The sequence below is a fragment of the Lissotriton vulgaris genome, chromosome 8 (genome assembly GCF_964263255.1).
Source record: "Lissotriton vulgaris chromosome 8, aLisVul1.2, whole genome shotgun sequence".
In the NCBI taxonomy this organism is placed as follows: domain Eukaryota; kingdom Metazoa; phylum Chordata; class Amphibia; order Caudata; family Salamandridae; genus Lissotriton; species Lissotriton vulgaris.
The window spans coordinates 108,699,405-108,713,582 of record NC_141696.1 but is presented as its reverse complement, the minus strand read 5'-3'; the positions used below and the strand labels follow the sequence as shown (position 1 = coordinate 108,713,582).

The 14,178-nt window shown below is 41.7% G+C and overlaps 1 protein-coding gene across 1 annotated transcript in view; it reads right to left on the bottom strand.

The window, feature by feature from the left end:
- Positions 1–6,508: 6,508 nt before the first annotated feature.
- The window catches only part of LRRC51 (leucine rich repeat containing 51), a 116,795-nt gene continuing 109,125 nt past the window's right edge, over positions 6,509–14,178 (bottom strand). Inside the window, exon 5 of the mRNA XM_086933774.1 lies at positions 6,509–8,309. Coding sequence (XP_086789900.1) covers positions 8,171–8,309 — 139 coding nt within the window. The 3' untranslated portion in view covers positions 6,509–8,170. The remainder of the gene's footprint in view (positions 8,310–14,178) is intronic.

Here is a 14,178-nt window from a genome sequence, read left to right as displayed (position 1 = left end):
TTTGCATATGGCCATATCTGAACTGGGGTGGTGAAGTGAGCTAAAGAATGATGATGGATTAAACCCAGATCAGTTGACTGGGGGTGAGTGCTTGCAATGTTCAACACTCCGTCCATCATCCCCTTTGTTTTTGCTGTATTCGTAATTGCACCAGACAAAAACGGGCTCTTATGGCCACTTCCCTGTAGTGCCTCTGACCAGGCGTCATCCTCCAATAGGCCTATGTTTGGTTCCCATGCCACTCGTAGTGGACCCAAAGAGTCCAGTGAGTTATTGAGAATCTACCTATATGTTAAAGAGACTGCCTTTGACAACATAGGATCCAGCAAGAGCCTAACCTCGAGGGGCGTGTACTCCGGTAAACTATTCTCCCTCTGGGTATGTCTAAGTGCGTGACCCAACTGTAGGTAGTATTTTACAGGCTTTGTCTCCGACTTCATTGAGTTTCCTCTGCGTTGCCAGTGCATGTGTCCTGGCATGGTTTCCAGCCAGGTCCCTTAGCTCCTTTTGTTTTAAATTTACCTGATGGGTAATTGCTGATGTCTCCACACCATCAACCAGTGCAGCGGTTTCAAACGCTGATTAATTCTTGATCTCACCTGCAAGAAACTGTTTGGATAAGCATGCAGCAAAGTGACAGTGACAGCTAAGCGATGCCCCCAAGAGTGAAACCTCACTGACAATGCAGGCACCTTCATACGGTGGGGTCACTGTTGAAGTACTTCTCTCTTCCCATAGTAGAAGCCAATCATATCAGGATTCTGATGTTGTCATGGTCTCTTTGATCAGTTGAATCTTGCTGGATGATTAAAAGATCTATGCCTGTTGTGGTCTGAGTGAAATAACAAACTCTCAAACTTACTGCCTGAAATCTTCCATTTGTGCTACAACCACCTTCAAAGAAGCCCACATTGGGAAGCTGTGGATGACAGAGTGAAATAGTGATGCATGCAAATAGGCATGGAGGAGACCAATCACGAAGTAGGAGGTTCCCAAGCGCTCGGCTGCATATTAAATTACATAGACTAAACCACTCCATGCACATGCCTACCCAGAAAACAAGCACAGTATAAACCCCACAAGGGAAAAGGAAGCCATAATAGAGATTGGAGGCACTGACTTTAAAGTACGTAGTAAAGACAGTCTAACTTGTTGGTGGCACGCTGGAATTGAGAACATGGTGAGAACTTGTGGAAGGTGATAAAGGTAAACAAGAGGTATGGCTAGTCCCAATGAAGTGTGACTGCTGGAAGGGTCTGAGTTTCAGATTGGCATAATAGGTCATTGAGTTGGTAGATAGTCAAAGGCAGCAGGAGTGTGTCCTAGAAACTTTATTGCTAAAATGGCAGACTACTGCCCGAAGGAAATAATTCTTCAAAAAGCTAGATACCTTAAGGCCGGGGACCATGAAGGGAGTCTAGTATCTCTATTACAACTTGGAAGCATCGACCTTCAAAGCAGATCAAAGTTGCGACTAGTGAACATTGAGTTCTCCCAGAAGAAAAGCCGATACAGATGTCTACATCACTTCACAATACAATTTCAGTAGCAAGCCTGGGCGGTTACAATCACCATGAACTGGAAGTGGTAGAGTAATGGAAAGGCTGGGGCTGGATGATGTCAGCAAGGAGAGGTGACAGAAGAGCAACTCAAATATTGTGAATGTTGGCCAAATATGAGGGACACATGAGATATTGCAAACTACAACCTGCGTATAGTAAAGTTTAAGATGGAGATAACTGGGAGAGGCTAGAAATGTTTATCATATTGTGAAGGGTAGGATCTGGGAAGGTGTTCGGTTCAAAGGATAACTACTGAGGGGATTGGGGATCTGAAGTGAGGATAACTCGCATGACACAGGAGAAGTGATCAATTTTTTAAAATCTCAGTAACTCACAAGAGGAGAACGTTTACGGTATCCCGTTGGGCTCTGCAAGGCACCCCATGGAAATTCTGGTTTGGAAATTATTGGCCTGGTTATAGTTAATGAGAGAGAGGGCGGGTACAGGCATCAATTGAAAAATTAAGGAGAATGAATGGCACGTACTGGAGGGGGTTCGGGGGATGTCTCAAATGCTTTCAGGAGTATTCGTTATAGCAAATCGGTGTATAAGGTTATGTTTCAGTGGCATCAACGTCCACAACACGAGCATAGAATATTTATCAATGTGCTGAAGGGATTCAAGGGGAACAGGTTCCTATACACACATACACACACCTAAATACAGACCTCATGGAAAGAAATTTGGAGGCTTTTCAAAGGGGCGCTGAGATTTCCGACATCTGGAGGCATTGGTTTATTAGTGATGGGGGAGAGACCTCACCAGCAGCAAGGCCTCCAGAGGACAACTTGGGAACATTTGCTGCAAGAGCTGGGGTGGGTAAAATGTAGATTACATGAAACTGGAAGCAAAGGTTGCGTTGGTTGTTACACTCAAGTCCGAGAAACTGTTGCAACTTATGCCGATGGAAAGCTAATGCACAACTTAGCAGAAAAAGAGGTGTCATTTTAAAAACGATGGATTCCCTTACTAGATTATGGCAAGCTCCTGGTACACTCCTGCTTCTCTCCTGTAAGACTACGGGGCGGATGTATGACTGTTGTTTGCAGTCGCAAAGGGGAATTTGGGCCCTTTGCGACCCCAAAAAACGTCTGCCCAATGTACTAACCATATTTTGTGAGCCGCTAACCCATTAGCGACTCGCAAAATATGGTTAGCGACTCGCTATTTGGAAGGGGCGTGCCAAGGGCGTCCCTTCCTAATAGTGAGTCTCATACCTTTGTATGATTGTTTTGCAACCGCATTTGCGGTCGCAAAACACTTGCAGTTTACCACCCTTTACTAAAAGGTGGTAAGCCACTCGCAAAACTGGAAGAGCTCCCCTTCCACTTTCTGAATGGATTTGCAAATATTTTTTAAGTGCAGGCAGTGATCCCACGGACCAATGCCTGCCCGTAAAGAATGAAACTGAAAAGTTTAATTTTTACTTTTTAAATGCCTCCCGTTTTCCTCTAAGGTAAACAGGCGTATTTAAAAAAAAAAAAAGAAACACTGCTTTATTAAAAAAGCAGTCACAGGCATGGAGGTCTCCTGACCCCAGTAGGCCACCATCCCTAGGAATGCTAGCTATTCTTAATAGGGTCGCAAATTACGACAGCCTCATTACTATTAAATAAGACATGCAATTTGCGACCCCATTGGAAATCGCAAACGGTGTCAGAGACACTTTTGTACATTAAGTTTAGCAAGTCGCAAACTGTGAGTCGCAATTTTGCACAATTTGCGACTCGCTAAACTTAATGGTCGTACAACTGGCCCTAAGAGTGTTACAGCTATTCGTCAGAAGTCCTTGATTACAGGAATGCCTCATGGCGCACACCTCATAACTGACAAGTCTCCTGATGACTTGGGGAAAGGGTGGAGTGGAAGATCGCTCTATAAACTGTATTAATGTTAAAAAAAAATCAGTTTTGTTCTACACTGTGTGAAAAGGTGGACAAGTCGTTGAATTTTGCTTTTTATATCTCTGCCAGCGCTTTCTTTCAGGGATCTATGAGCATATCTTAATGCATATGTCCGTCAGAATAAGAAAGAGAATTTGCTGTTCAATTCAATGTTATGACCGAAAGCGGAGGATGGTTTGTATCGTGAATCTATGAAAGATACCAGTGCGCGTGAAATGTAGTTAAGGGCCAGTAGCCTTTTCTTCTACAGCCCTGGATACTACTCAGGATACTAGTACAAAGCAGTGAATGGGAACATAACTGATAGGACCTTTGAAACTCCTACCAGATGTCCAAATGAATTGTTAGACATCTTGAAGTAGAGGAGGCGGAGTACATTTTCAGTTGCAGTCAGCGGTTTAAAATGCAAGCAAGTAACTTGATGTTTAAAATCAAAGACAAGTAAACTTGTGATATGTTTTAAGGATAAATTAGTCTTTGTATAAATTCAGATACGGTTCTCTGGTTGGCATGGAGCTTAGTTTTGCATTTGGTAGACTTGCGTGTCCAAGACATTACAGCCTGCAGAAGGGCTGTTACCTGAAAATAAAATGAGAGAAGCCCTGTGAATGGGCGGCTTATATAGAGGTATCATCATTGCTACTCGAACAGTATTGCAGCTTCCATGAAGGTGCAATCTTAGCTACCAGACAAAAAATTCTGAACAGTTGTCTTGAGAATGTGTTAATCATCTTTTCTGAGAAGGGAATTCACTGCTAACCATCCTAATAATGACAATCACTCCAGGATCTGGATGTCTGCACTCACACGAACACTCACTCTGTAGGAGGTGACCACAGGATTAGTAATCTTCATTACACTGAGGCATACTCTTCCTCGTTAGGCCTTTTCGGTCTTTCCACCTCTCTGTGTCGTCAATGACCGTGTCATGGTGTGGGTACTAACTTGGTAAATGAGTCTGTAACTGGGACTAGATGGTTGGGGAGTTTTTAACGTTAAGCAAACATGCCTCTTTCTTAAATATATATTTACTTTACTCTTGTAAGATTATTGAGCAAGTACTCCACACATGATAAGGTTTACCCTCATGCCGAAGAGAGAAAACAAAATGAGACATAAAATATCGCAAGATCAAAAATAGATAACTAGAAAGAAGGTTATGAGTTTCATCCAGTAAGGTAAGTTGTATTCATTTATGGTTGTGGTGAAGAAGACTGGGTTGGGGTTGCTATCATGCAATCTTCAAAGTAGATTTTTTAATTCTAATATCTTAGTCGAGATAGGTTAAAATTATTCCCATTCAGTCGTGAATTTTCCATGAAGGTTTAAGCTTTTTATAGGATCTTCCAAAACTGAGATGTTTCTGACACATTTTATCTTTTGACAGAAGTTGACAAATTGTTCACATTTGTCTCAGTAGATCTCCTGGATGGTAGATTAGGAAGGCTTCACCACTGTATTCACCATGTCTAATATATTTTTTTTAACTATTCATGGCATCATTCTTTTTGAAAATAGAAGGTTTTGGCCTCTTGAGAGTTTTTCAAATATGATTTCCGTGCTAAACTCAGATGCCTACATTTGAGGATTGTCCTTTTCTCCATAATATTTCAAGTTCCTCACTCTTCTTCTCTCATTTTAACTCATACGAGGATAATGGAGCAGATAGTTTGCTCTTTTAGGAGCCTATTTTGAAAGCTCAGGAACAAGAATCGAGGTTGTGACAATAATGTAGCCAGACAGTTTCCATCTTTATTTTCTGAAAGAGGAAGTAACTTGTTAGCAAGGGTTTATCCTAGAGCTTTAGTATTCGTGATTCTTACATTTTTGTATTTCATCTTGAGCTATTTAGATTGCAATTTGATGGTAGAGTTTGATTATGTGATTTTGAAGGGGTTCTGTACATGGTCAGACCAACCCACTAATTTGGGTTTTTCAATTGTGATCTGTTTATCTTTTGCGATGATCAGGTCTAGTATTGTTCCTCCCTAATGAGCAGGGAAGGTTATGCATTTATGTATATTGTTTTCTTCAAGGAACAACGCCAGGATGTAGTAGAGGTATCGGGGACGTCACCCCAGTGTATATTGAAATGTCTTAGTAATATGACATTATAGATGAATACGTTCTTGGAGAAAATTTACTCAATGAGCTTATAGAAGAACTCGTCACTTTGCCTGTTGCTGTAGGAGATAGCATTTCCCAGCACTCGAGTTGTGGTAGTTTGTTTTATTTCCACTTCAAGACTTGGAAAATGTTTGAACTGGAGCACTGGTACTGTCTTACATTTCAGGGAGGCTCTGTGAAGAACAGCTCTTTGTCCACCTATTTAGCTCTGCCCATGTGCAAGATACATAAACTAGGAGGATCCTTAAGATCCATTGATGCTCATTACAGGAAAAATGGGCATATTGGCCACCACGCGTAGGGTAACCACTGAATGGGGAATGTCTCTCACTCGGTCACTGTGTACAACTCCACACATCTCACAGTCACACACAGCCAGCCTCCTGTCTTTCGTTATTTCAATACTGGACAGGCCGGCTACCACACACGCTGCTTAGCCGAGAGTTGGGAAGACATCCGGTAAAAGAGCCAGTGAAACCTGCTTTATTGAGGGTTGCATGACCTCTAAATACCCTATTGTTTGCTGTTGGATGCACTTGATTACCCCAGCACATGCCATCTTAAACACATTCACAGAAATGGTTATGTATCATATTTGTGGCTTGTATAACTTTTCTTTTTCACTGCAATACTAAGCACAGATGTGCTCTCCCTCCATTTTATCTCTAGGAACACTTCTAAAGTCCTCCCTAATTAAAAGCATTTTCAAACTACTTCTTAGCTTACATTTTAGCCAGAGTTGTCAGTTACAGTCACTAAACTCCCTTTTTTACGTCCCATAGTGCACCTTATATGTAGTTCATAGAACTATTTCACTTTCGTTTTTTACTTTCAGGCAATATATCGGTTCCCAGTTTCTTTTTCGAACTTGCAGTTACAATCAAGTCTTATTCATTAAAAGGAAAGGCAACGAGGTTTTCCTCAAAGTGCAGATGTCCCGTTTATTTGCAAATATGTTTGATATTGAAAGCTTGATTGTCAGAGTCTTGTAGTGATGGGGTAAATGTTAGCCACACAAGTACATCACGGCATCCTTCAGATATTGCTTGCATGTCTTCATATGGTGCACCGGTGAGGGACAATATTCAACAAACTTTTCACATAATTTTATTTTTAAATATAAGGAAGTGTAGGTTTCTTCACCAACGATTAGGAACTCTATTATCTTGTTTGATCTTTTATATCTTCATAATACCTCTTCTAAAGTTAACATCCTAGCCACACCTAAAAACAAACATTAGCTTACATTCTTCTTACAAAACGGACACGTTTAAAGTTACTTCTATGTCAAAAAACAGTAATTTGATTTTTCTTTGCCTTTTGGCTCTAAATATATTATCTGAGTAAAATCTTTGATCGGCTCTAAAGACAAGGACTATTAGCCATCAGTTACCCCATGCCACCACCCCATTCCTGTCTTTCACTTGCTCACAAGGGACCACTGCCACTTGTTTTCTTACTAGTTTACATAATTTTGTGAAAAGAGACTTCCAACTGGATCATTCATAGCAAGGATGAGTAGAGAGGTGCTGGGGAGAGAATCAAAATAATGGATCACTGTGTTTCCTAAACGAGGTCCAAGCACTGGACCGAGGGCCAAGCATCCAGCACACTGGACACAGGATTATCTAAGGATAAAAGGCAAGAGATGAAAAAAACAAATGCTGGTCCTCATGATCTAACCCTGGATATCGGTGGTCTTCATAGAGTTTTTTTTAGAGTGTTTTTGATTACACATTTGACAGGGGAAGAAACAGATCAAGGAGAAGGATGAAAAGCTGTCAATAGCTGGGTAATTAAAAACAATAAGACTAGGTAAAAGCAGTAAGCCTGCGAATACAGAGTGATTCCCATGTGAAGCGTTGGTCTTAGGGGGAGGCAAACATACTGCGGGGGCATGGATGGTGAGCTATAAAAACTATACTGTCCAACGGCTCCAGCCATAAGGCGCCTTCCTCATTACCAACATCTTGCCCCCATTTCACATATCTCCTGACCCCAAGCCAGTGCAAGGAGATTATCTTAGCCTGATGTAAAGTACTATATAAATAAACAACATAACACAATCTAGGAGGATATTTCAAGCGTCCTTGATGGTTTTACTTTCTAATTTTTTTAACCATGAGCACTGCTAATAGCCTCCAGACATTGCAATTCCAACTGAAAATTTGAACTTGAGTTTCACACCCCTTGAGCTCATGTCTGACTTTTCTTCCTTCAGTGGAATTTTCATTTGTCCCAACACACAGTCCATAGATGTTAAAAGCGCCAGTGTTTTGACTATCGTTGCTGATGTCCAATGGGTCAAGAGGAAGAGGGTCATGATTGCAATCGTCTGAAGGCTCCAACAACACGAGACAGCGGTAGAAGTAGAAGTCTGCACTGAGGATAGTCCCGAAGAATGGTAAACCTTAATTATTCAATGTATTGCTTGTACAGTTCCGTTCCCTGAAGTATTCCGGTCACACTTGGGCAAACAGCACATGGATTAAATGCCTGCATGATCCGGCATTACCTTTTTCCCTTCTATTGCCTGGCCAGATGGATAACCATATGCCTCTGTATTTTAGACCTAGGTTAATCTTTTTTCTTTTTCTTTGCACGCTTAGGTTTTATGTTCATTTTCCGCCAGACTTCAGCATTTGTTCGATCCTGTTGGGTAACTCCACTGAAGTCAAATGATTTCAGCCAAGGCAGCAGACCAATAACATAATTTCTATTAAAAAAGGAAAAAAACACAATTAGTCATTGAAGTGCAGTTGAACATCCACTGCCCCAACCATATCGGCTTCCATACGCCAGTGGAAGAACACAGCATAAACATAACTCAACATCACCATCAACATCAAGGACTGGGATTCCCAGCCTTTTGCCCATAAACACAACTCAGCACCACAGCATGGGTCATCATTAGGACAGCGGTTAAAAGACACACGAAAAGAAAAGCAACCTGAAGAAATACCAAAGGTATCAAATATGAAAATTATATGGAAACAACCTCTAGCACCCAACGAGGAACGGAACATAAACCTGACAAGAAAAAAATTGTAGTTGTAGACAAGGCATCACATTTTCAAGGAGTAACTAGGGAAGCCTAGTGCAATAGGCAAAAACTTACCACTGAAAAAGACAGCCAACTTGCAAATGGAACCATCATGGAATGTGTATGAATGCCAACAAAAGTACCAGAACAATGAAAAAGCACAATACAGGAGAAGACAGAGGTTAATTATAATGCGAGGCTGTAGGTAACAGACCAATCCCCTCAAAGCAAAAGGATGAATCTATTGGACTAGGCTTCCTCCATGGGCACTAGAGGTGGTTACCCTATCATTTTTATGTTTGATACGTTTGGTATTTCTTTAGATTGCTGTTCAATTAAATTGTCTTTCCACCTCTGTCCTAATGAAGGCCTCCTGCTCAATGTACCTATTGGGATCGAAACGTCGACTTACTAATGCTTTGCAATATGGACTGTAGTATTGACAATTATTAGTTTTTACAAGCTTTGCTGTTTTTCTCCTTTGTTTGTTTAGAATTTAGTAACAGTTTGATACAATAGTTTATTGCAGACATGACTTTTTTGATAAACAAACTCTCTTTTTGCATTCTGTCTTTATATGTTTATGAATTTGTAATCTGACCAAAAGTAAAAAAATTATGTTGCCTGTCTTTTCCTATTTGTATATAGTCCTCCCCCCAGCCCCTGAGTGAACCAATTATTTGTCGCATTACCACAACTCAGCACCAGAGCATCTATCGTCAAGGACTGGGATGCCCATCGCCTTGCCTTTACACACAACTCCACACGAGAGCATCTATCATCAAGGACTGCCCAGCCCCCCCTTGCCTATAAATACAACTCAGCACGAGTGCAAATATCATCAAGTACTGGGATGCTTACTCCCTTGCCCCTAAACACAACTCGGCACCAGACCATCTATGATCAAGGACTGGGATGCCCACCCCCATGCCCATAAACACAACTCTAGTCTCAAAAACAAGAGCAACTCAATATGTTCACTTGGGTATCAAATGTAGCAACCGAAAAAAGCAAGTCACATAGAACTCATCTTCACACACAATCTAATTACACACACTTCTGTGCAGACTTAATCTACATAAAATAATTCATAATGAAGCAGACAAATTTACTGTAACGGCTTGACCTTCGTTCAAATTCAAGTGACAAACGATCAGTATATCATTATCCAATTAGATTCAGACGAAATTCACAGTTGTTCATTATGTTCCCAGCAATTGTTCTGTTGAAGCAAGGAACCAACATGTTTCGTCCAATCAAGGGACTTCCTCCGGCAAGAATTGCTGTGAAGCGTAATTACAGTCAGACTTGGAGTATTTAGCACAACCTTAAGGGCACTGGAGGGGGTTGATTAAGGCCAAGTAAATATACTGTTCATAGAGACAATGCACAAGTGTCCTTTCAATAGCACTTCTAACGGTAGAGTGTTCACAGCTATTGACTTCTAACGGTAGAGTGTTCCAAGGTATTGAGGTGTGTGTAATGGTATTGAAGTGCAAAATGTGGTAAATTGTGCCCAATATTTGAATGCTAGGGTAATTGCCATTACATTTGTTGAGGAATTGTAAAGGTCTATGATAGAACCTGAAATAAAAAGTAGTTGACTGCCTAGCATCTGCGTCTAACACCACTTGGTAAACTGGTAGAAGCCTGCTTGGCGTGCACGCCCGACACCACTTGGTAAACATGTAATAAGTACACTGCTTGGCATGCATGCCTGACACCATTTGGTAAACAAGTAGTAAGTACACTGCTTTGCGTGCATGTCTGACACCACTTGGTAAACAGGTAGTAAGTACACTGCTTTGAGTGCATGTCTGATACCATTTGGTGAACAGGTGGTAAGTACACTGCTTTGCGTGCATGTCTGACACCACTTGGTGAACAGGTAGTAAGTACACTGTTTGGAGTGCATGTCTGATACCACTTGGTAAACAGGTAGTAAGTACACTGTTTGGAGTGCATGTCTGACACCACTTGGTAAACAGGTAGTACACCGTTTGGCGTGGATGTCTGATACCACTTAGTAAATAGGTAGTAGACTGCTTGTGTTGTGAGGCTACATAGGCCTTGTGCCCAAATACCTCCATTTTACATGTTCACGTTTAAAGTTGACATCTTTTAAATGAGGACTTTTACCACACTTTGTTTTACGCCGCATAAGATAGGTTACTCAGAAAGGGTTTGCTTACAGTTACATTTCTTCGTAGGCACATTATCATACTCTAAGACATTCTGCTCAAGGACCCGGTACACTGCGCGCACTGGCCTTGTTTGCTGTTTTCCTTTCTGCGACAATTCTGGCTGGGTAGAATCGGCAAAGTTGGCGGGCCGGAGCTTAGCCATAGATTAAATGGGTCCAGTTTAATATATAAACTGCACCACACTTTTGTTTAGGCAGAGGAGCATTTCGATGGTTGTCGAGGTTGACCTATGCTGGAATTCTAGCCCAGCTAAATACCGTCTACATCCTGAGACAGACGCCGGCCTGTTCAACACTAAGATTGGCTACCAGATGGCCCATGCCTGGAGGTAAATAAGGAGTTAGACCACTCTAAGGTATTCTGGCAGACCGCACATCCTATGCTTACCAGCATAGAAAGCGTTAGGTTGGAGTAGGAGTAGAGATATATGAATTAATATACTCATTGCAACAGCACAATGGTTGAACCATTTCTTATCTTTGCCATTATTGTACTGTTGATTACTTTGTTTTGTTTCCTTATGTTTATCATTGCAGCACACACATTTTACACAGGAATCCTATTGCTTCAATAAATATTGAAAAAGACAATTTGCGTATTCTTTGTGTCTCCCTTTGGGAATTGCCTGAGTTACTAATGAAAGGGTAAGATCTGTTCCCACTATTTCTTTGGGGAATCAGGATTGCCATGTTCTGAGGTTGAAGACACTTGGCGTGCATTTCTGACACCACTTGGTAAACAGTAACTAAGTACACTGCTTGGCATGCATGTCTGACACCAGCTGGTAAACAGGTAGTACAGTTTAGCGGTCCAGATGGCGCACTGTGTGTTAGTCAGGAATTAGGTAAACATATTCTTTTGGTATGTAAGGACTCAGTCTCATATAGTTTTGAGGCTTATTTTGCCCAAACGCATAGTCTTTTTACTATAGCAGGAACCGTACGACACTTGGCGTGCATGTCTGAAACCACTTTGTAAACAGATAGTCAGTACATTGCTTGGCATGCATGTCTGACACCACTTGGTAAACAGTTAGTACACTGCTTGGAGTGCATGTGTGACACCACTTGGTGTCAGGCATTCAACAGATGGGCAGAATCACTGAAAGCAATGGATTCAGCCTGAAGCTTGGAGATCCATCAGAAAAATGAATCTGAGCGAAGAAGAATCCATTAACAAAAATGTTTGCTGGCAGAAAGTGTAACAAAGCTTGTGATTTAATTTTGATCTCTCAGTTTTAAAGAGATTACCAGCCTAATAAATGCAAGTGTAAAGACTGTGAAGAAGGTAGTCCTTCCATGAGACTCCAGCGGATCCAGAACGCCTCAGCCAGACTCATCCTCGACATCCCATGACGCAGCCACATCTCCGGACATCTGAGAGACCTGCACTGGCTCCCCGTCAACAAGAGAATCACCTTCCGTCTCCTCACCCACGCACACAAAGCCCTACACGACCAAGGCCCGAGCTACCTCAACAACCGCCTCAACTTCTACGCTCCCAAACGCCCCCTCCGATCGACCAACCACGCCCTCGCCGCCGTCCCCCGCATCTGAAGAGCGACAACAGGAGGAAGGTCCTTCTCCTACCTGGCCGCCAAGACCTGGAACACCCTCCCAACCGACCTCCGCCTGACCCAAGACCACCTCTCCTTCAGGAAGAAACTCAAGACCTGGCTGTTCGAACAGTAGCGGAACCCCACCCCCTCACCCCCCCCCTAAGCGCCTTAAGACCCTCCGGGTAAGTAGTGCGCTCTATAAATGCCTTGATTGATTGATTGATTTCTGTTTTATATATTAAGTGTACTGGTGTCAATTTTGAGCCAAACATTGGCTTCTGATCTTAAAATGGGCATGAGTGAAAACTACTTTAGAATGCAAAGACATTGTTTATGTGCATGGTTATAATTTAAGTAGACATTTGTGAATTCTACCTGGAATAGTCTTGGGTATTTGGTCGTTTGCTTGATGAGCATTGCTTTGGATGACCACAATCATTTATGGTAATGTGATGGTAAGAGCATTTTTTTGTCAAGTCGGGATGTTGATTTATTGATATGATTTTGGTTTGTTTTAGTTACATTGAAGATCTAGACTGTGAAATGAGCAGTTAATAAATGTTTGGTATACAAAATAATTATCATGCGCCTCGCTGTGCAATAAACTTCGGATATAATGGACTGAAGGATCCGAATATGAAAAGGTAGTGACCGTTCAGTAATCTTGCATAGCATTACTTTAGGAAACACCATTGATATAAACTACGGATTCATGCTTTTCTACTTAGAACATATTTCTAATGGCTGGATATGGATATGCTGAGTGAGAGTGAATAGCTATTATTATTATTATTATGTTTCTTATATAGCGCCTGAATCGACCCCCGAAGGGGTATGTCCGCGCTTGCCTTGGGAACCCGTCCTGGCTTTTCCCTGTGAGATAGCCCCTACAGGGCATCCCCAAGGTGAAAGCCAGGCATCCCGCCGCGGGGGGGTCGTTGTGGAGATTAAGCAAGCTTAATGCCCAGAGTTGCAGAGTGTGAACCCATGATTAGGTCAGGCACCGAAGCGAGAATTATCGAGTCCATGGACATTTGAGTTCAAGACCCTGCCGCGTCGGGAATTGAACCCTGGTCCCGGGTCCGACCTCTGCTTCAGGGTCTGCCTGCTCTAACCAGTGAGCCACACTTCTCCACAGGGGTGGTATACATCATTCCTAAATAAATACTTGATTGTTACCTATTTACTGCTTTTCATGCTGTATGATGACCGCACAGGTAGTGTTAATCAGTTTTCTATGCACAGGGTGGTAAAGTTCAGATATTGGGGTTTCTTTGCAAAGAGAAGGTTCCGATTGCACCTTCCATCAATTACCGATGTGGAATGTCAGTGGTATTAATTTTATAAGTACATGGTAAGAATAACGAGGACACCACAGTATATTTTGTACTGAAATCAGTTATATTTGTGGCCCACGACTATTTTATGAAGTTATATGCATATAGTTTTAATTATATCTAGCTCTGAGGAAGCTCCAAATAAACAATAATGCTTAAACGTATCATGTATTGGCAGCAACAAGTACTCAGAATCCGTGATAAAGTTGAAAAACAAATTGGAGCGAACCTTGAAAATGAACACACTGATCACTTCAACACAGGCTTTAAGCAGAAAATTTGCATATATATTCTACGCAACTTATTAAGAAAACAGGTGGTGTGCAGATAGAGTTGGTCAGATTAAATTCTACAGGGTTGCTTCAGTTCTTGGATTTGACTGCGCAACCAAATATCTCTTCCGTTTCCAGCACTTGGAGATGTTAAGTGTAGCTATATTACCT